Raw genomic sequence first — 21,117 nt, 5'->3', positions numbered from 1 at the left:
CAGTATGATCTTAAACCAGTTTACACCAAATATGATGCCATGTGCCAAGTAGCTATTCAGTAGTCTTTTAGAAATATCTCAGGTGTGTCTGTCACGAGTTTGTCACTGCGTCATGGATGTATTATCTAAGAACATCAGGAAGCATGAGATTTGCAACAGAAAGATGCAGGACAGGACTCACCGGGATTGAGAAACGTGAAGTCTTGGGGAGGTGGTAAGGATCAAAGGGTTTGGCAAGAGCTCTGATTGCCGTGCACTGGGACATGGGAGGGGAAAGTGACGACAGGCTGAGTGAGGGGGGAGGGAGACGGCTGCCGGTGAAAAACATTTCAACTGCCTCCAACTACGGGCAGGCAGCCAAAAGCATGCTAAGCATTGGATGTGGGCTTGGCTCTGTGTCCCCCAAGAGCAGGAGTGGACAAAACAGAAAGAAGGAAGGAAAGAAAGCATTAACAAGGAAACTGAAAGCAAGGGAGAGGTCACTGGGTCTCAGATCAATTTTAGTCAATGAAGGTCATCTGTAGCGACCATAGTCCACACCAGCTACATGCAGTTATACAGCCTGACATGTAAATTCATGTCCTGGAACTTTAAGTCACACTTTCCATTTGTTTATAATTGCAGGTCTTTGGGTGCTTTATAGCAGCAACTAGGAAATTTGCTAAATCCTCTTGTTTTCCCAGGAGTACAAAAGCAAGCAGGCAGAAAAGAAAATTTACAGCATTAACACAGGATATTCCCCACCCTATTATAAAAAGATCTGCTTCCCTTTTTCTAAAATGAGTCTCTAAAAAGCAGATGAACTCTTGCAAAACTCCTTGAAGAGCTGAGTAAATACCAAACAGTGCAGTTGACTTAGGAATAGGTAATTTTCACTAATTAATTTCAGTTTGCCCTGAAATTTAGCCAAAGTTTCCTTTCTGCTTCTTCTGTGCTTTTTTATATCTGTATTTGGGTGACAACTAGGAGCAAGCTTGCTAGCTGCCACAAAAATCTAGGTTCAGAAGAAAACACCTTATCCCAATTTTTTTCTTATCCTGGAATGTATCAAAAGATCACTCATGTGATATTCCACCTCTGTGGAAATCTGGGAAAACTGCTGCCATATTACACCAGTAGAAATGAGAGCAATGGTGCAAGCGACCATATTGTGCTTGCAAAAGAGCTGAAGCAGAGGAAGTTTGGGGATGTTTGTAGAAGGACGATTCAGTAGTAGTAGATCAGACAATGAACAGTATGTGCGTTTAGTACAGATGAGAACTCTAGTAATGGCATGAATTTGCAGGAGGGATTGGGAAGAAGGGAGTTCTGCTGGGCAGGGAATTGAATAACTAGGTGTAACATCAAGAGAACTACTAGGGGACTTGCTAACATTTTCCTGGTGAGAGGATATTAATGTCTTGGGCACATTTCGATAGTAGTAGGTGACAAGTATAGGTCTGGTCATAAAAGGAAAATTACTTTGACCCTCAAAACAAGATCTTGTAGAGTTTATGGCCATACTGCTCCAGGGGACTTCTCCTTGAGCACGGCATGAGGGCAAGTGGCAGGGTGTTGGGGAAGAGTGCAGTCGACATACGTTGGGGTGCCACTGGAGCGGGGGAAACAGCCTGGAGCCTCAGGGTGCCTGTGGTCCCCAGACAGCGACGCGCAGACAGCGCTCGGGAGCCTGGAGCGCGGACGAAGTTCTGGTTTGGTGGCAAGGCTGTAGCGGGACTTGGGGAAGGCCCCTGGGAAGCACAAAAGGCGCCGGGGACAAGAAAAGTGGCTCGGTGGCGGGGCTGCTTGAGGAACCGATGGGCAGCAAAGACCGCCAGCACGGGCAGGGGGGGCGCGGGGGGGACTCAAGGGGCGGCACCGGAGGGAGGTGGGGGGCAGTGGAAGGGCTAGGGCCCGGCCCCGCAGGGGATGCCCCCCCCCCGGCGGGGCAGACACAGCCCGCACCCTCGGGTGCGGGGCAGCAGAGCCGGGCCGGGGGCGGCCCAGGTAGCAGGGGCGGGGCGGCCGCCACCGCCCTGCCGAGGCCGCTCCCCGCTCGGCTCGGGTTACCTGGGCGGGCCGCGCCGCGGCTCTTCCCGTCTGGCCCGGCCCCCGCTACGGGAAGTGGGAGTCAGGGGCGCGCTCGGACGGCCGGGACGGCGGAGCCATGGATCCCGCCGGTGCCTTCGGAGCTGCGCTGCGGGGCCGGCTGCTCCTCGCCGTCTGCTGGGCGGTGACAGCGGTGGCGGCGGCAGGTGAGGAGCGGGCCGGGCCGGGGTGGGTGGGGGGGGTGGCGGTGGGACCCCCGGCCGGCTGCGAGCAGCGCGCCGGGCTCGCTCCGCTCCGCTGCCGGCTCCGCCGCCGGCACCGCGGCTCCGCCGCCGGCCGCTTCGCCCGCGGGGTCGGGGCCGGGGTGGCCTCGCTGCCGGCCCCAGCCCGTAACCGGCTCGGGGGCCCCGCGGGGCGAAGCGCCCGGCGGCGGAGCGGCGGTGCCGGCAGCGCCGTGCGGGGATCTGCCCCTGCCGAGCGGCTGCGGGGCTGGCGCGGGCGGCCGGGCCGGCGCGGAGACGTTCGTGTCCGCGTACCGAAGCCCAGTGCTTTCGTTTCGTGGTGGAGATCGCCTAAGCTTTGGCGAGATGAGTGCTCGGAGCGTCCTCGGCGTCTTACGAGACAGGGGGAAGGGGATGCGTACAACTCCGCTCGTCTTTCTCTGTAAAGGCAGCGTTTGACAGGGGCGGCGAATACCTTTTAAACTCTGCCTTCGGTTCCCGGGGCTGTCTGTGTCTTAAAAATCCAAGCAGAAGCCCACCGCCTTCTCCGTGCGTGTGTCTTGGGGCAGATTCCTGGAAATCAGGAAAGCTGTCGCTGACAGCGCTGAAGAAGCTGGGTTTGTTGTTTACTGGAGCTCTGTGCACAAAGTTTCCCTTACTGTACGCCTTGTACCTTGCGTTTGCCATTAGTTTTGGTTTCCTCGCTTTTGCGAGCACGACGACTTAGGAGGAGGAAAAGAAGAGTGAATGCGTGAGAGGGTTTAATAGGAAATGGGGGATGAAGCCTTGCTCTATCTTTGCCGCTGTTAATGCACCAGCACAGTAACAAGCGTTAAAGAATTGCTGTTTTTTTAACCGGCTGTCACTCAATTTTATAGGATGAAATCAGTCTTAAGAAAATATAGGAGGACAAAATGCAAGTAGAAAGTATTTTATGATATTTTACAGTACTTCATACGAACCATTCATTGATGTTTCCATCTTATTGCTCTTTAAAATAAAACGTTTCATTTCTTCTTTTTTTTTTTTTAAATGCGGGATTGTTTCTGCTAATCTCTGCTACAATTACTGCCACGCTTTTTTAGAAACCATTACCGTGTTGTTTTTTTTAAGAGTAAAATAATAATGTCCTTCATATGTTTTGTAATTTGTCTTTGAGATGTTTTCCTGCAGTGCTGTACCAATGAGATTTTAATAGCAAAAGTATTAGACTGTATGTATATCTTCATATTTTAAAAAATGGGACTGGTCAAGCCTATGAATAAAAGAAAACTTTCATCTGAATATAACATTAATCCACACAATTCTTAAACTTGTGCTTTAACCTTAAACTTTTCAGATTTATACTTTTTATGCTAATGTGATTTATTCATTTATTTATAAATCTTGAATATTCACAGTTCTTACTTTGGGCAGTTAGAAATCTGCACGCTCCATTACTTCTCATCAGACGCGTTAAAAGGAAATGTGCAGAACTTCAGAATGTCAGTCAGAGAGAAAACTATACATTTTTTAAATGATTTGTGGCTTTTGTAGGTAATAACAAAAAAGTTGATCATGAGAAGAGAATGTTTGGAGCTATGTAGTTATTTTGAATAAATATGTGCTGGTTTTTTTTGTTTGTTTGTTTGATTGATTGATTGATTGCTTACATGTTTTAAAGGACTTGGGCAAGAAACACTCAGTACTTGCGAAGTCAGGCCCTGGTGCTGTTGACTAGAGAGTTTGCTAGTGGAACAGATAATAGGTACAGATGTTCTGGCTAGCTGACTAGGTTTAGTTTTCAAAGAGGAGGCTATTTTTGTAAGTTCATTGGCTCTGAAGAGCTACATGTTCTCTTCTCTGCTTCTGTGGTCAGCATTTAAAAACAAAAAATCCTGTAAGTTTCAAGCATTCAGAAAAGCTAGGAATAGTCAGACTAAATGAGCAAATCCTAGTAACTATTCACAAAGAAACGAGAACATAGTCACACGCATACATGGACGCACAAATGGTGATAGCGTCCTATCTCTGCTATTGCCTGTTCTTTAGCTATGTCTATGAAACCTCCAAGTGTTTCATGAATTTTCTTCAAGTTTTAGCAGATCTGGCTCCAGGGAACGCAAGATAATTGTGTCACAGACACTTACGAAAAAATCTTGCTGAAAGAACCTTTTTCGCCTTTTCATCCACCTTCTTCCTTGTGCTAGGAGAAGCCAATGTGGTGGCACAGTGAACTGGATGGGAGACTGCATCTCGGTGTAACTATTTGCTGTTTCCATACACGCTTCCCCAAAAGTTGGAGGGGTTTTGAGACAGGTTTCCTGGGATGAGCAAGACCTGCAGTGCTGTTGATATCAACTGGGAGTGTTTATGAAACTGCTGCATAACAGGGATACTCTCTTTCCACAGACAAGTGGGTGGTGGTGCTTCAGTGGTGATACTTGTAAATGCGGTCGAGAAGCAGTCTCATTTGGCCTCTTAATTAATATCTTTTAATAGTACACAGAGGGGAGGGAGGGGGGAAGCTTAATCACTTTCAATTTCTTAGGGAATTACCAATTGCGAACTTTCTCTGGAATTTGACTTAGACTCATACTTTAATCTTTCATGGCAATTTCCTACTTTCTGTCTCATTTCTATTCTTCCTTTTCTAATCTGACCTTCGAGCTGTGTGACTGGATATTGAGTAGACTGTGACTCAGTGCACAAATGTGAGAAAGGTTCAAGGCACAAATGGATTTATCCCATCAAGTATTTCTGAGTCATGGCTCTTCCTCGGCTTCTGTCTTGTCTTTGGGGAGGTGAAAAAAATTACCAGTGAAGTGCGCCAGCAGTAAATTACTGTTTTTTCTCACACTGATTTTGCTCACTGTGCATGAGCATAGCATTAAAAGTTTAATAGGTGAGTAATTGAAAAAGTGTTGTGGTTTTTTGGTTGTTTTTCTAATATTCTCGTTTTTGCTTATATTGGGCTAAATCGTGGTTGTAACTTACAACTGCTACTTGTGAGTTTTGTTGTTTGTCTTTTTGTAAAGTGCTCTTTTTAAAACTGTATCAAAGGCTAATTACTAGTAGAATAAAGCATTAACTGCTTCTCATAATTTAAATGTATTTACTAAAAAAATGTATTTGCTAGAAATTGGCATGAATGATGCAAACTCACAGCAAGAAAGAACTGAAAAACAAGGGCATTTAGATTCATCTTCCCTCTGCCAACATAAATTTCATTAACACAAGCACTATATTGTTGCATGCTGCAATTTCCTATAAAACGTTAAAACGTGTTTTTTTTTGTGTGTTTCTTATAATTATTTAAATAATTAATGGACTCTGTTTGTTGGAAGAGTACAAACACTTTGGACAGTAACTTATCTGATAGAAAGTAAGAACAGACAGAGTTGAGAATTCATTTGTGTTCTTTCCTTTTGGAGAGTTTAAAAAAAAAATCTATCAGTGATGAAATGTGGACCAACAGGATTGTTATACTGACAATTTCTCCTTTCTTTTAGGAGCAAAAGTTCTTCCACCTCCATCCAACTTAAATTATTCATTTGTCCAAATCTGTACATTGAACTGGACATGGAATCCCCCAGAGAACATCAGCAGTAGCTGTGACCTGGAATATTCCAGTGACATAGTGATTGATGAGGTCCCTCAGGACCAAAGAGTAAGTTCCTCACATCTTGAAGCTGTGCTGTGCTCCAGTGAATATATTATTGTGTTAAAACTGTGCGTATATGTTTTTATATATATATAATATATATATATATATATATATAAAATATAGTTTTAATATAACCCTTAATTCTCATCATGGGATCAAAACCTCAAAAATGAGTCATACCAGCATGTGGAACATGGAGACTAGAAAAATCTCTCTGCTGCTCTCTGATAATCGAGCTACGACTGATAATGTAGAAGTACAATAATAATAATGTGAAAAGACTTGTTTCCATCTTTTGGTTTTTACAGCCTTTCAGGAAAATACACAATATACACACACAGAGCAGCCTACATGTATAAGATGTAAATGTGAATTTGCAAAGGCCAACCTGCTTCACTATGAGCTCAATTCAAGAAAGAGGTTTGCACGTTAATCTTGGTGCAATTGTGATTTGACTGTTTAGAGGCTTTTGGAAGTAATGCCAAGTATTAATGTATTCCCATGTTTGCTTTGTCCCAGCACCTGTGCTTACATTTATTCCTGGGTGTTGTGTTAGGAATACGACATGGAACAAATTTTTTTTCCTGAAAAAGAAACTGTGCCTCTAAGGATGCCTCCTGAAATAGTTCTTTGTTGTTGAGCACTTCTTGTAGTTTTATGGCCCGATATAATGGCCTCTTCACTGTGACTGCTGTATTCTTTCTGATAGCTACGGGATATCCTGGACTTGAAGTAAGACTGCAGTTTCACAAACAGTTGAGCAGATTTAATGGCTGGACACTGCTAAAAGGGTGATATTTCATTTTTGACATCCCCTCCTCTAATGATCTTCATCAGACCTTTATATGAGCCAGTTGTACTTGCCAACTCAGCAGAAACCTATTTACCTCTTTAATAGGTTCATTAACAAGTTGAAAGTCTGCTTGGTTTATAAGTGGAATGAATTTGTAGAAAGGTTTACCAAATGTTAAGGTCAACAGCAGTGAAAGAGCTGTTAGACAGTTTCATGTAACAGGATAAACGAGAGTGTGCTTTGTCTTGTTGTTGTCTTGCATTACAGTTGGTAGAATGTAGTTTGTTAATAGCTGTTAGATTTCCTTGCGCTTTTATTAGTGCCAATATTATTATTTCTATACACACAATGCATAAGAGTGGTTATACCATTCTTTGATCATAACAATTTTTTTTTCTATCTTGTTTCCAGTCAAGTAAAAGGCATCACCCTAGCCAAAAATGATCAAGAAAGTGCATGAGAAAAGGTTTAGCCTTTTGCTTGCACAAACACGTACTTTTTTGCAAAAATAGAAGTTCGTGGACTTCTTGGTCCTGCTGTGATGTCACTGTACTTAATAGCCGTTTGTGGATTTTTTTTTCTTTGCTTCTTATATCCTTGTAGACTCTTTTTATTATTTCAGATGTTCTTTCTGTATGTGTGCACATGTGAATGTGCAGTGTGAAGGTTGACTCTGTAAGCTTCTTTCTGTATAACTGTAGTATAACCAGGTGTATTTTGCATTACTCGTGCAGACTTACTCTAGGACCATTTTCCTCCACCTTATACTAGTTCCTTGGTCTCTCACTCCAGTTAGTAATAAATACGACCAATAGCCACAAAGAGAGGTTTTCCTTTGGTGACTTCTGAGCATGCCTGATAAGGAAAAAGAAAAGTTAAGTGACACTGAGACTTCCATGTTATCAGACGTTCATTTCATTTGTCTTTGAATTGCAGCTTTTTTGATGGACTCTAATGTACTTTTATTTTAACAGTAATTTCCATGTATTTGATACGATATACCAAATGCTATGGTTTTCTTTTTCCCCATCTAAACCTAGCAGTGGAGTAAGAGTCTCTTTCGCGTGACGGATACGTTCCTGAATGAGGAAATGCGTTTCAAAGTGAGAAGTGAATGCAAGCATGATAATGCCAGTGAACCAAGTCGATGGGTGGAGACTTCTGTTCTACCAAAAGGTAACGTGCAAAAAGGCAAGACTTGAGACAGACGTGACTCTCTTGGACTGAGGAGATGTAGTTTTATCTGTGCTATTTTAACAAAATATCTTAGAACTATATCAGAGCAAAATGTCTGAGAGATACCAGAGGCAATGGAAAGGTCAGTTGACAAAGCTTAGTAAAATGACTTTGGTACGTTTAAACCAAAGTACTCTTCTGACACTTAAAATGTTACTGGCAAGCTTTTAAAATTTCAGTGCACTTCCAAGACATCCTGATTCCCATCATTAATCTTGTTTCTGCCATCCCGTGGTTGTGAGATGAGAGAACTTATGTTGATTAAGTCTGCTGACTTATCACTAAAATCTAAATATATTTTCTATGATTTCTCTATACAAGCAAGACTACTTAAACTACACTTGTAAACGCTGGAGGGATGAATCTAGCAAATTTAACAAGTCTGTGAATAAAAAAGGGACTTAATTACTGTAAGGTTCTCTCTTTTTCGAAAGGTAGCTGAGTGAATAGTAAAATGAGTAGAGAAAAATATTTTCTGTTTCTTGTTGTCCAGGAATGAAGGCTACATAGCAAAAGTTATGAAGCAGGCACTAAGCAAAATTGTGTTTTGATTTTATGTTCTATAACTTGTGTTTTCAATATGTTGAAGAAGTCAAATGTCTAGAGGTATATGGGTGTCAATTAAAAATTCAACTTAACCCCAGTGTTGCTTGTGTCCTTATTTAAGAGCTACAGGTATTTCCGTATTTAGAAGACTGAGAAGCTAATACTCTGTCTGGAGAAGATAACTATAATTAAATACTATTTTTATGGAGATGTCTGTAATAACTATAACAAAGCTTAGCACTGTCCCTATAAGTGGTAATTACTTTAATTCTTTTTTAAAGTATCAGTAGTTTAATAGAAACAAAATATTGTTTCTGACTCACCACCTTGTGCTTAGTGTCAGATAACTGAGTAGTAATTCAAACATCGTGGAAACTTTGAGATTCAGTGTTACAGTAAGCTGACATTTAGAAGCTGTCCTGGTGAGATTTCAATAAACAACTGGATTTATAGTGCTGAGACTGCAGGCTTGAGAGGTAACCCATCTTTGCCTTTCGAGCATCGTTAGTTACGTAAAAAGGGATGTTTTACTTTTGGAAACTGAGATAAGAATTTGCTGGCAAAATAAACGTTGATGTCTTTCAATTTTCTTTTGTAGGTATTCCAGGGACTGCTGCTGTTGGTTTGAACTGTGTTTGGCACAATTTGGAGTACATGGTTTGTAAGTGGCATCCTGGAGAGAATGCAAGTAGTGATACCAATTATACTTTATTCTACTGGTTCGTATTAAGTTCTTGTTGCCAACCCTGTTAGTGTTAATCTGTAGTTTTACATTACTTTAGATTTACTACTTTATTTCCTGTTGCTTTGAGAGATTCCAAAAGCACTGCATACAAGTTAGTGTTGGGTCCTGTCCAACAGAAAATTTAGCAACTGAAGAAGTTGCCACTACTGAGTCTGTTTGGGAAGCTGATATGTTTATTATATGAAAGATTTGCTGCTTCTGTAGTTATTTTTAAAAATAACTGCTATTTCTTTTCTGCTTTTTTCTAATTGTGGATTCAAACAAGGAAAAAGAAGAACTGCACTAGAACAGTATATTCATTCCTTTCTTTAAAGCCCAATAAGCATGGGCCATTTAAGTCAGAATCACTCACTAATGCATATATCATCTCTTAAATCATTGGAAAATGGCATGGAAGCATTAACATCTAGTAGTTTTGTTTGTATCTTCTATGTCATAAATAACTTATTTGCAATGAAAGTAATGAACATCTTTTTATCATCATCCATGCTTGCAAGCTGACTGCCATAAATAGACTCTTGTTCCAAAGGAACAGAGTTGTGGTGTGAGCAAAAACTTGGCAGCAAGATCTGTGCGCACTAATCTATGCATACTTCTGCATGTTGATGGGGCTTGTGAAATGCCAAGTTGTATTAGTTTCCGTAGAAATATTGAAATTTTATTTTTGTAAGTCCCCTGTAGTTTTTAAATCAGCTTTGTGTCTTATCTGAATGGACTAAAGTCTTTCCCTCTTCAGTGTCAGTCTCACAGACTGTTGTATTTAATGCAATTTGACAGCAAACAGCAGAAGACTTCCTGTGTTAGTTAAATGCTTGGAGGACTGTTCTCTAATGGTCTAATCTGTTACTCACAGGAGGCTTTTTTGTTTATTACAAGAACAGTAAAAATGAGGAGTTGAAGACCTGAATTTGTAGGTATATGGATACTTACTGGAATAGTGCTTTAGATGAGAACTCAATGCTTCAATCTTACCCCGTAATATAAAAGATGTAGCTGCAGCGGCATCAGAGTGATTTGATTACTGCTGCTTAACTGAATTTATGGCAAAAATAATTGAAAGTCAAACACCTTTTCTCCATTTCAGTCCAACGTTTTGCTTAACAAAAAGAAAAAGATACTTTAAAATTTTAAGGCTGAAAACTAAGGAAACACTTGATTTTTGGACTGAAAGATGCTTTTTCTATAATGCAGGAGAGGTCAGGGGTTTGTTTGTTTGTTTGTTTTTTACTAAGTAATGACTGAAAAATGACCTGAAAAAATACTGCTTGGTTTTGTTTTGTTTTGTTATTTTTCTTTAATGTTTTCTTCTAAAATGTATCTCTTCATCCGAAGTGAATGTGATTTATAACACTCGCATAGAACAAACAAATCCTGACAGTGCATAGGAATAATTGCTGAAACAGAGACTTACTAGAGCAGGTTGATGTCCCTACATAGTGCTGTCTGCTCTGAACGCTTCCCGTCTTCACCAGACCTGGAGTAGAGAGATGAGAAGGACAGATACAAAAGGGGGCTTAAAAATAGGACAGGCAGTTTTGGCTTTGGCATCCCCTATGTAGGGCGATGTGAAATAGGGGAACTTTACTCCTATTGTGCTCCTAAATGGAGCCCTGGTTACTGGTTTGAGAGATTTGATTCCCTAATTTTCTACAGAGGAAAAGCTACTGGAATATTTTCAGTGGAACCTAGGGAAGACAGAAACAAGGAAGAAGGTAGACATAGCTTCTCTGTTATTGGAAATGAATAGTGACGTTTTGAAAAGCAAATGCATGCAGTAGGTGAAATTTGACCATGTGAAGCAAGAGCAGCAATACCTTAGGCATTGCTAAAGGGTGTTGGTGATTTCATCCTGTCACAAGTGGAATTCTGTTGATGGGAAGTGATCCAGATTGGTTTGATTTTTATTTTTTTTCCTTGAAGTTGTTTTCCCACGGGGAAAATGTGAACTCAAGCAGAAAGCAACTGTTATCTTTGCTTGGATATATAAACACTGTGACCTGTCTCTCTTTCTGATATTGGACACTTTATGAAAATAATATTCTTCCTAAAGTTTGATATAAATGAGAAGCATCTTACTTTGTTTAGCTTTAGTTTTATATATGTTATAGTACAATACAAGATCAGTCTTTAGAATTCGTAACAAGCTTAAAAAATAAGCTTACTCCCCGCTATCCTATTCTTCTGAAGTTCTTAAAAATGTATATATATTTTTATTCCTGTAGGTTTGATGGTTTGAAAAATCCTAAGAAATGCAAAAACTATTCTATGAGCCAAGGAAGCTTTGAATGCACATTCGGTCTTACCTTCCCAAGGTTTACCAATACTTACCCAGCTATCAGTATTTTGATTAGAGATGATTCAGAAGAAATTAGGCCTGTGTGTGCAAGTAAAAATCCTACCACCCTTGGTAAGTTTAATGCCACATAGCCGGGGAAAAAAAAAAGTGGGGGTGGGGAATGAAGCTTGCTGATATACCAATGTGCTTGAGAAGCTTGCTGCTTGCAAGCTGTGGATCAGACAACATGGTATGTTCTCTTCTACTGATCTTTTGATTTAGAAATTATGTAGATAATCTATAGGGTTTTTTGGGAGGTGGGTGTTTTTTGTTGTCATTTGTTTTTAGCTCTTTTCTACTCCTACTGTTCCATTGTTTTTATTCCTTCTTTATTTTTTTGGTGCTAGCTTTTTTCCTCTTTCTGTTGCTAAACTGTGTATGCGTAATATGCAATACAGGACTTCTAACCACATTTGTAACCAGTGAAATATAATTTTTAATTATTTCTATTTTATATTTCAGTAAAACCTGCTACACCAAAAATAGTTGAAGTATCATATGTTAATGGTGGAATATATCTACAGTGGAGTGAATCAGACACCTTTCCAGCAAACTGTCTCTATTATGAATTGAGATATCACAATGGTGATCTGACTGTTGCTCAAACAATTCGAGTAAGTTTTCATTACTTACAGTTAACATTTTTTTTCCTGTGCATCTTCTATAATTTGTATTGATGTTCATAGTAAATTTGCTGTTTGAAAATGAATGATTGCATATGCTGCATGTGAATGTGTCTGTCGTACTAGCTGAAAGTGTTGTGTGGATTGAATAGGTTTTTCTTCCATATAATAGTTTTCTGGTAGTAATATCTATCCAACATAATCCGTGTTTGTCTTCCAAATCTTTACCATCTATTATGGCAAAGCAATAACATGTGAAGAGTCTCTGATAAAGAAGTATTTATTAAACCAAATAGCACTTACCTGGGAATATACTGCCGTGTGTATAACCTGTTTACTTCTCTTTGGTATGGAACTTTGGTCTGTTCTTGTTTTATTTGCATGCTATTGGTCTGTTCTCTGTCAGATGACTGACTTGTCCTTGGATGACACGACTCGAATACCATAAAGCAAAATTAGTTGCTGATGCACAGAAAGTGATACAGAAAGTCAAGGGGAAGAAAAGACTGAGGGTAGGAGGCAGGGGTGGGGGAAAAAAAAAAAGTGTGCACTCTTAGATATGCCGATTTTGATATACATATAAAAGACATTGGTTTTAGTGTCTGGATGTACTCATGCCTGAATATGCGTAATCAGCCTGACTGCTGTCTGATCAGAATGGTAAACAATATGGTAAATCTAAAAGAAAAGTGTCAGTCTTCTCCTGCAGAGCTTCTAGTTTTGTGTACTACCTAAAATTTAGCAAACCTGAATTACATCAACATTCAGAAAACTGGCCTCTTGGATAAAAAATAAGTGAAGTTCCATCTTAGCCGTCTGTAGAGGCATCACAGAAAACTTTTGTATGGTCAGAATTAGATCAACATTGTTACCCTGACTGAGGGAGGGGAAGGCAGTGTAAATCACAGATGTTTCTCAAAAACAAAACAAAAAGCTCTGCTCCAGGCATAGTCTTATTTTAATCATTTATGCCAAATGATGTATAATAGGTATAGCACTGAGTCAGTTCAAATCTTAGCTTTGGAATCTCTATTTAGGCAGTATTTGCTGGTTAAATGCTCTTATATCCTTTTTTTTAAGAAGTTTGGTATTCACAAATAGATCTTCCATCTAAACATTAAGAATACATTAGCTACATGATGAAAATGGGCTTGTAAATGACTGAGAATATGTTAGTAATCAGACAACTTCAATAACCTTTTCTTTGTATCCTAGGTTACATCTAATCGTACGTCAATTCCTAGTGTTGATTTTAATAGCAAGTATACCTTCCAAGTAAGAGCACAACCAAAGCCTGAGTGTTACAGCAGCAAGCTCTGCAGTGAATGGAGTGAAGAAAAGAGTATTGGTGAGAACAGTTGTTCCTTGAATTTGAACTTCATTTTTCATCTGTTAGTAATCTCATGCTTTTGTCTGCTAAGTAAATGGGAGTTCAAGGTCATCTTCCTATGTACGAGCAAGGGATTTCTGTTACTACATGCATTACTATATATGTTGATGGGGTTGCCATCCATTTAGCTGTGCAATAAGTTCTTTCTAGAGCTGTTGATTTTTCAGACCCAACTCTGTTTTTCATTGTCTTATCAACTGTATCTACATTATAACATCATATTTTGAAAAATGAGTTCTTGCCTACAAAAGTTAGTGTATTTGAAAAACATTGTCTCTGAATTAGAGACTTGATTTATTGTCATTATTCCCAGAAAGCCTCCCAAGACATCCCTAAACTTCAACAATTTTTGTCTTTCAGGTGTGAATCCAGATTCTACGTTCTATTTTGTTTTAATAGTCACCATTCCATTAATAGTAGCAGTATCTACAATAGTCCTACTAGTTTACCTTAAAAGGTAGGTAATTATATTGCTTTATTGTCAATACATTATTTCTGATTAATTTTTTGACTTCCATTGTAATGCATCTCTTCTAGATAACTGCCCATGATGTTACATGTTTCAACAGTAGCTGTTTTCTGAGTAACATGCATTGAATAAGAAAAATGGCAATGCAATCATAACTCAGTCATTAGGGTTATAGACCAAATACATGCTCTGTTTCCACTTTGGTAACATTGCTTATATTTGCTTACAGTTAGATTTATGTAGCGTGGACATTGCATTCCCTCTCTTTAAGCAATGAAATCCAAATACAAAATTAAGCAAATATATATATTTTATGGGATTAAAAAAATAGGCTACAGTTGCACGGAGGATAAAGGCTAGCCAGTGGTATCAAAGCTGATTCCACACATTTTCTAGACTGCACTCAGGAATTACTTTGAAATAGTGATTTTTAAATTAATATATCTTTCTTCTAAAGCTTTTCTTTTTAATTTTCTGAAGGCTTAAGATATTAATTCTTCCACCAATCCCGGACCCTAGAGAAATACTTAAGCGCATGTTTGGAGAGCAGAATGACAATCCTCAGGTTAGTACAAAGCTGTTTGGTCACCTTGTCTATTGAGCTGGAATCTGTAAGCTTCCAGTTTTCTTTTTCATACTAAAAAATAACAATATATGTAAGTATATCATATGCAGACTAAGTATTTACAATGGAAAGAGTTGTACTGAAACAATTACCCAAATCAGAGAGGTTTTTTTCCTTAAATTGTTTATATTTTTCTAGATACATTAATAGAATTTCATTATTCTGCTATTTCACAGCCTGCTAGGCCCTCAAATTTGGTTTGGGTCTTTTGCAACTGCACTAAAATTTTCGTGAACATTCAGGTCTTTGCTCATTCCTCATATTTATGATGCTGAATAAAGCTACTCATATTTGACTTCCAGAAACTTCCACTTTTAGCACTTCTACTTTTATTGCAATCAGTTAGCTATGAGGTAAATAAAGACGTAATTTTTCACCGACGAAAGAACAAAACTATGGGTATAATATAGCTGCTTCTAGCTTTGCTTGATGGAAGTCTTGTTGTGAATCCTTATTTCAGGAAACATAATACTGATTATAGAAATTCTTCTGCAGTTTTTGTGTCTGGGTTTCTAAACAGAACTAACTCAGCAGATTTAAAAAATCCTGAGGGAAGTGCACTGACAAGCCCTAATTCAAACCTGGACACGAGGCAATGTATGTTGTTCTCTGAACACAATCCTTGTATGGAAAGGACCTTTTGACTTACCGTGGCATCTCAAAATTGATGCTACCTGTGAAACCTTTGTAGAGGATAGTGGCTATCTAGGCTTATGGCACTGCATGCGTAGTGGATGTTTTCAACTGAGGTGGAGTCCAAGATATAGTAGTCCCTTCTTCTGTAGGGGTATACAGAGCTCCCCTAATAGGAAGCTAGAACTATGTGGAAAGCATGGGTCTGGCCTCCTAGTTTACTACTTTTTTGGATAAATGTTGCAGCATGCGTTGATCATTGTGGGACTAAGATGGAGCTCCTGGCCATCAGGATCATAACTGCTGTAGTTGTTGCACTTTGTCTTACAAGTGCTTTACCACAAGTAACACTGTTGTTGCCTCAGAGTATTACCTTGATCTTCTCTATATGTTCAGGGTCTTTGAAAACTGGGCTAAGTGCATACATTTTCACTCATCTGCCTTCCTGCCTGGCCTTCACACATTAGCTGTAGTTGGGATTACTCTGTTAAGGTAGAGGCCAACCTTCAGTTCTTCCTTGTCACCAGAAAGCATAACTCTTCTGTCAGCTGGGACTAAGTTATGCCCCTGAGAAAATGATTTCTTGCCCAACTATCTTTGCTTTTTCACCATAATACATACTGTATGTTGTGAAACTGGTCTTACTTTTGGGGGGTTGAAAAAAAACAATACTTACTATGAAGAAATTCTGTTTAAAATGTTGTTCTTCTCTTTCAGAGCTGTGCAAAGGATGATTCTATGAATGCTTATGACAGGTTAATCAAGGAAGAAGAAATTCATTCTTTAATTTTAACAGAAACTCCAGAATCCTCTAATTCTGAAAAAGAAAACCGACAAACTCTGCTTTCCCAATGATAGATAAGGAAAGACTTTCATTCTTGCTACTTTACCTCAGGTGACAATGTAGATGTGAAGAGGCCTGCAAGACATTCACCACCAACTTCTACCTTATGGAGTCCTTTCTGAGCCTTATTACTTTAATGCTCAGAAGATGAGTTGCTAATGTTGGCCGTTCCTCCATCTCTGCTAGAAAAATTCATCTTGGATCATTTGAGATGAATATGTACATAAATTTCATCTAACTGCATTGCAGCATCTCTTGTTCTAGCTCCAACCAGCTTTGCCTTTTTACTTGTCACTTGCACTTGTGTTTGAGCCTCACATTAGACTGTAAACGTTGGCTTTTCTTGGTTTCGTTGTTTTTAGGGTTTTGCTTTGCTTTATATTTTTGGAGCAGGCACTGTGACTTTGAAGTATTTGGCTCTGTTTTGCAGCAGGTGAGACAAGAATTGCTTGCAGTAGGTGAGCTGTCTCTGTTAATACACAGAACTGTTGCCAGATAGGATGCCAGAGCAATGGACCATTTGTGAATGGCTTATTTTGAGTGCTCCAGAGGATTTTTTTTTTTCCAGAGGACATTAACGGACTGACATTCATAAGCTTTTAGTTGATGTGTTTCAGCTGTGGGCTGATTAAACCCAATAAGAGGATTGCTTTTTCTTTAAAAGCGCGTGTGGAAAGCCTCCTCACCTTACAGCTGGTATTCAGACTATTCACAGAAAAGGCTTGTATTTTTTTATTCTTTCAAGTGCCTGTTTTCAGATCTGAGGCCTTCGTGAGCTTCTTGGGCTAATCACACTTTAAAATTATAAAAAGAATTCTTTACCTCTGTTGTGCAGCAGCTGATACCACTGTATTGACTGTCACCGGACTGTGATTCCGCTTTGGCCATATTGGCCTGAAAGTATCTGATTTTTAGAAGCTGAGTCATCCTGAGTCTGTCCAGCAAAATAACCAGGATGGATGCATATGTCCAAGGAGCTGTGTACAAATTGCTTAATAAGATGCTAAACCACAGCAGCTGATGAATTCAACGACTTTAAGATTCATCCTTACTGCTACGCTGATGGATTTGTGGAAAGAAAATATGACAACCTTGGCCTGCTTTCTTGGGGACGAATTTTATTGTTTCTGTAGTGATGATGCTTTAATTTTAGCTTCTTCTCTAGGGAATTAGCAGTTAAAAAAAAAAAGTGCTTATTTGACTTCTAAAAAATTTTCTTGGATATTTGCTGCTGCAGCTTGATGAATTCTTTTTTTTAAATCATGAATTGATTTGTTTTCATGTAATGGTTTTGTTTTGAGGTTTCTTTACCCAGCAGAGTCCAACAGAAGTTTTTTGATACAACTGTGACACTTCTCTGCTCTGAGTTCTGAGCATTGGTTTCTAACTTGTGCTGCAAGGGTGTTAACAGAAGTACCTTGATTGTACTGGAGGCAGAAAGTAATGAGGAGAAAGGGACCCATGCAGCTGTTTACTGTTGAGGAACTTGTTCCTCCTAGCTCCCTCAATAGCTAAGTCCTAGTTAGTCATTGAGACACAGATTCTTAATAGACTGGGAAAAGATCTCGGATGTTCATTTGGAAACAAATTCTGTAGCCACTGAATGTTGTAAAATTCAGCCTTCTCCTCAAACTCAATTCAATCAGAATCCTGAAATGAAATACTAATTTTTAGAACATGTTGTTCTGTGGGAAGTAGAACTAATGGAGTTGTTTTTTTTTAGTTACAAATTTACATTCTTTACCCTTCTGTGTATTTCTTCCCTCAAAAAATCCAGTTCTTTCCTCAGTCCCCACTGGACCTCTCAAATATGCAGTTTCTTCCACATCTCTTATCTACCTCTGGTTTCTGGTGGTTGAAAGGGGAGGAGAAATGTAGCAGAACTAGCAGACCACATAAGAGCTTAAATCTTTTACAAGCAGGCTAAAAGAAAAGACACTATAAAAATTGGTTAATGAGACAAAACAAGAAGTCTCAGGGATTTCAGTGAGATATAATGAAACTCAGGTTATATAAAGTCAGCTAGCAGCACTATTTGATATTCCAGAGGTAAAGGAACAGTGTGGGGGAAAGGGTTATTCATTTCCTTCATCAGCTTCACTCCCACTCCACCGCAACATTCACATCACTATGGAGAGATAACTATTTCTCAAATCTACCTCATCTCGAATGTTGCTCATTGTAGATCACTAGACAAACAGAAAAGTATGATTTCAATATCAGTAAGCATAACAGCTTAAAGTTTAGTGGCTTTCAGTACAGTAATCTAGGAAGATGATCCTTGGTACTTTACCCTAAGTTCATTTGACTTTGTTTTGATGTTTATAGTAAAGCCAAAGCTTTTTTTTTTTAAAAAAAAAAAAAACTTCATAAAGCAAAAAGAGGGAAAAACAGATGAAGTACTAGGCCAAGAGGAAGGCTTAAATGCAAAGGATGGTTTAATCAGAATAGAAATGTTTGGGTAATACTTTGTTTTCTGAGTAATAGTAATTGACACACTTCCTAAGGATGGATTGCTTGAGCCTGTGTTTTGGCATACAAAGTAACTGTTCAAGTTTATTTTAATCTTGTCTTGTTTATGGTTAGTTTTTTCTAAGTTTTGCTATCATATGTTTGCTCTTTGTTGCAGTTACTTGATTTGTAAGTTTGTTTAAGGAATGAATAAATATGTTTGAATGTTTTTCAATATGGATGCATGGCATACTCTTCTTTGGTTGAGAAGATAAATTGAGACAGAAAAGATGCCAATGGTTTAATAAGAAAGTGTTTAAGGCATGCAAAACACAGAGGGAGAAAAAAGTGTTGCTTTGTCCTCTTCTCTTTCTGTGAACTCAGCCTGCACAATCAGTGGGGAATGTTGGGGCTGCCATTTTTGGCTGGAGAAATGAAACGGAGATAGGGCTGTGCACTAGGGGGGTGGTCTTGCCCTGTGCATGCTCATTGCAACACTATTTTCTTATATTGGCATGTTTTTTTTCATAATGCTGTAGAGAAGTAATAAAATTCTCAAACTGAAATTTGACTGAGTGTTCTGTAACCTTCAGAGTAGTTCAAATATTTGATGTGCCTGTTAGCTGCTGAAGTAATTGAAAATGTTAGGTTGCTAACCTGATGATAGCCATTGCTTAGTTGCTTAGACCAAAATGTGATCAAGTGCCAAATAAACACATTAGTGATGGATTATTTGATAGATTCAGTGAAAGCACATCTTGTTCCCTTCAGTTCGGTGAGCAGATACTTTTGCTATTTAACTTCACAGTTTATTCTTTAGTTTTGAACAATCTTTTTTTTTATTTCTACAATTTTTATGGCAGTAATGGCCACTAATTTTAAACATTTCCCTTCAATAATCTTTCCCTATTTTAATACATCATGTTAAATACAAATAATTGAAGTTTTCTGTATTTGGAATGTCTAGAAAGATTAAACATTTGATTTGTGATATTTTTAATTAATTTCAATTAAGGTATGACAGTTGAATAACTTTAATCAGTAGATGGACACTGAGTTGTACACCAAGGTGTTTCAGTGTTTAGTAGGTAGAAAGAACTATTCACAGTTTGGGTATTTCCATTCTCTGGAAAGTCTTCAATAAATTTAGTTCTGAACTGGCACTTCAAATGTTCAGAATTTCCGTTGGAAGGGAAATGTTGATTTATTTTTCATTTAAAAAAAAAAAAATCAGTTTTAGAGGGATTTTCCCCTCACCCTAAGAAAGAGGAGGAGGTAGGTGACTTGAAGCCCAGGTACGGTCAGGGCACAGCAAAAACCTCCCTCCTGCTCCCCCCAGCACTGTGCTCAGGCAGCTGCTGGGTGCCTGAGCTCCAGGAACGGGCACAGTGAGGCTGCTAGGAACAAGAGGTCTGCCAGGGTTATTGAAGATTCATCTTGGTGATTCCCAAATACTTTGGTTTTGCTCGCTTGCTTTAGGCTGAAGCTATTCTATTGGAACAACCCCCAGTGGTTGTGCTGCCAGCTGTAGAAATGTGGCTTCTAGATAAAAATTAAAATCCAAATGCAAAACCAGATTAAGATCACTCTATTTGGACGAGTTTCCTACTAGCTACGTTGAATCATGGTGAAAAGTAAGTGACTTAAGATCGCTTTGATGTAAATAAATCCACACTCTCACCACAGCAAAGCAATATCAGTTTGGGTGGGAGGGACAGGGGAGAGAAAAACTTTCTTTTGGGTCCGGAAACGGTGCCTCAGGTTTGCAGCGTGTGAGAGCTTGAAAGCTTGTTGATGCCTTCTGGGTCTTTTCTCTTTTCTCCACTTATGTTGTTAGGCTAATGAAATAATTTCTCTTTGCTTGTAAACCTTGCATATTTATCATTAAAGTATCCCAACTACAGCTCTGATGTAGTTATTTCCAAGTAGTGCTCTTAAGGTAATAACTCAGCAGTGAAAGCTGATCACTGCTGTCACTGCAGAGCTGTAAACCAGCCAGTGTATTCTAGTAATGCTCCCGGCTCCCTGTTTTGCTTTTGCCAAAGTACTGGAATTATTTCGATGACTCTTGCACAAAGCATTTACAAAAAGATGCTTTCCAGCTAACCAGTATTTCAAGTAATCATACTCTTAGCTTATTACGTTGACGTTTTGTTTAATTTGCATTACATTCTAAAATGGTCTTGGCTAAAAGCTTGAGATGGAAAGTAGACACAAAAAAGCTCATTAAACTCAGACAGTATCACTTTTTGGAACACAGAGTTTAACAAGCTAAATTGAAAGTTAGGGGCAGCTTGAACCTGGAGTTAAACTAATGTCTCATATTGAAAGTAGTGCTGGCCCTACATCTTCTGTGATATAAAAACAACACAACAACCACCTGAATATGTGCTTCATCCTAAAAAAAAAAAAAAACTGATGTGTGCAATGGGCATCTCTTCCTATTGATCTAATCAAAGACCAATTAGATCACATGCTATCAGCTATTGCTGTCTCAGAGCTCATTGCCTGTATACAGAGCAATTCTGTAAC

General features: G+C 39.1%; 1 protein-coding gene across 1 annotated transcript; it reads left to right on the top strand.

Annotated features, from left to right (window-relative positions):
* The first annotated feature begins 1,923 nt into the window (after positions 1-1,923).
* Positions 1,924-19,151, top strand: IL13RA1 (interleukin 13 receptor subunit alpha 1). Its single transcript, XM_080553595.1, is given in 11 exon segments — positions 1,924-2,234; positions 5,741-5,898; positions 7,729-7,864; positions 9,069-9,189; positions 11,438-11,622; positions 12,013-12,164; positions 13,389-13,521; positions 13,924-14,020; positions 14,513-14,597; positions 16,008-16,121; positions 16,123-19,151. Coding segments are annotated over 11 exon segments (1,299 nt in total). The 5' UTR covers positions 1,924-2,146; the 3' UTR covers positions 16,153-19,151.
* Positions 19,152-21,117: the final 1,966 nt, after the last annotated feature.

The sequence above is a fragment of the Anser brachyrhynchus genome, assembly GCF_964034855.1.
Source record: "Anser brachyrhynchus genome assembly, chromosome: 13".
Classification (NCBI taxonomy): domain Eukaryota; kingdom Metazoa; phylum Chordata; class Aves; order Anseriformes; family Anatidae; genus Anser; species Anser brachyrhynchus.
The sequence above is the reverse complement of the archived record's forward strand: the minus strand, read 5'-3'. Positions and strand labels throughout refer to the sequence as shown.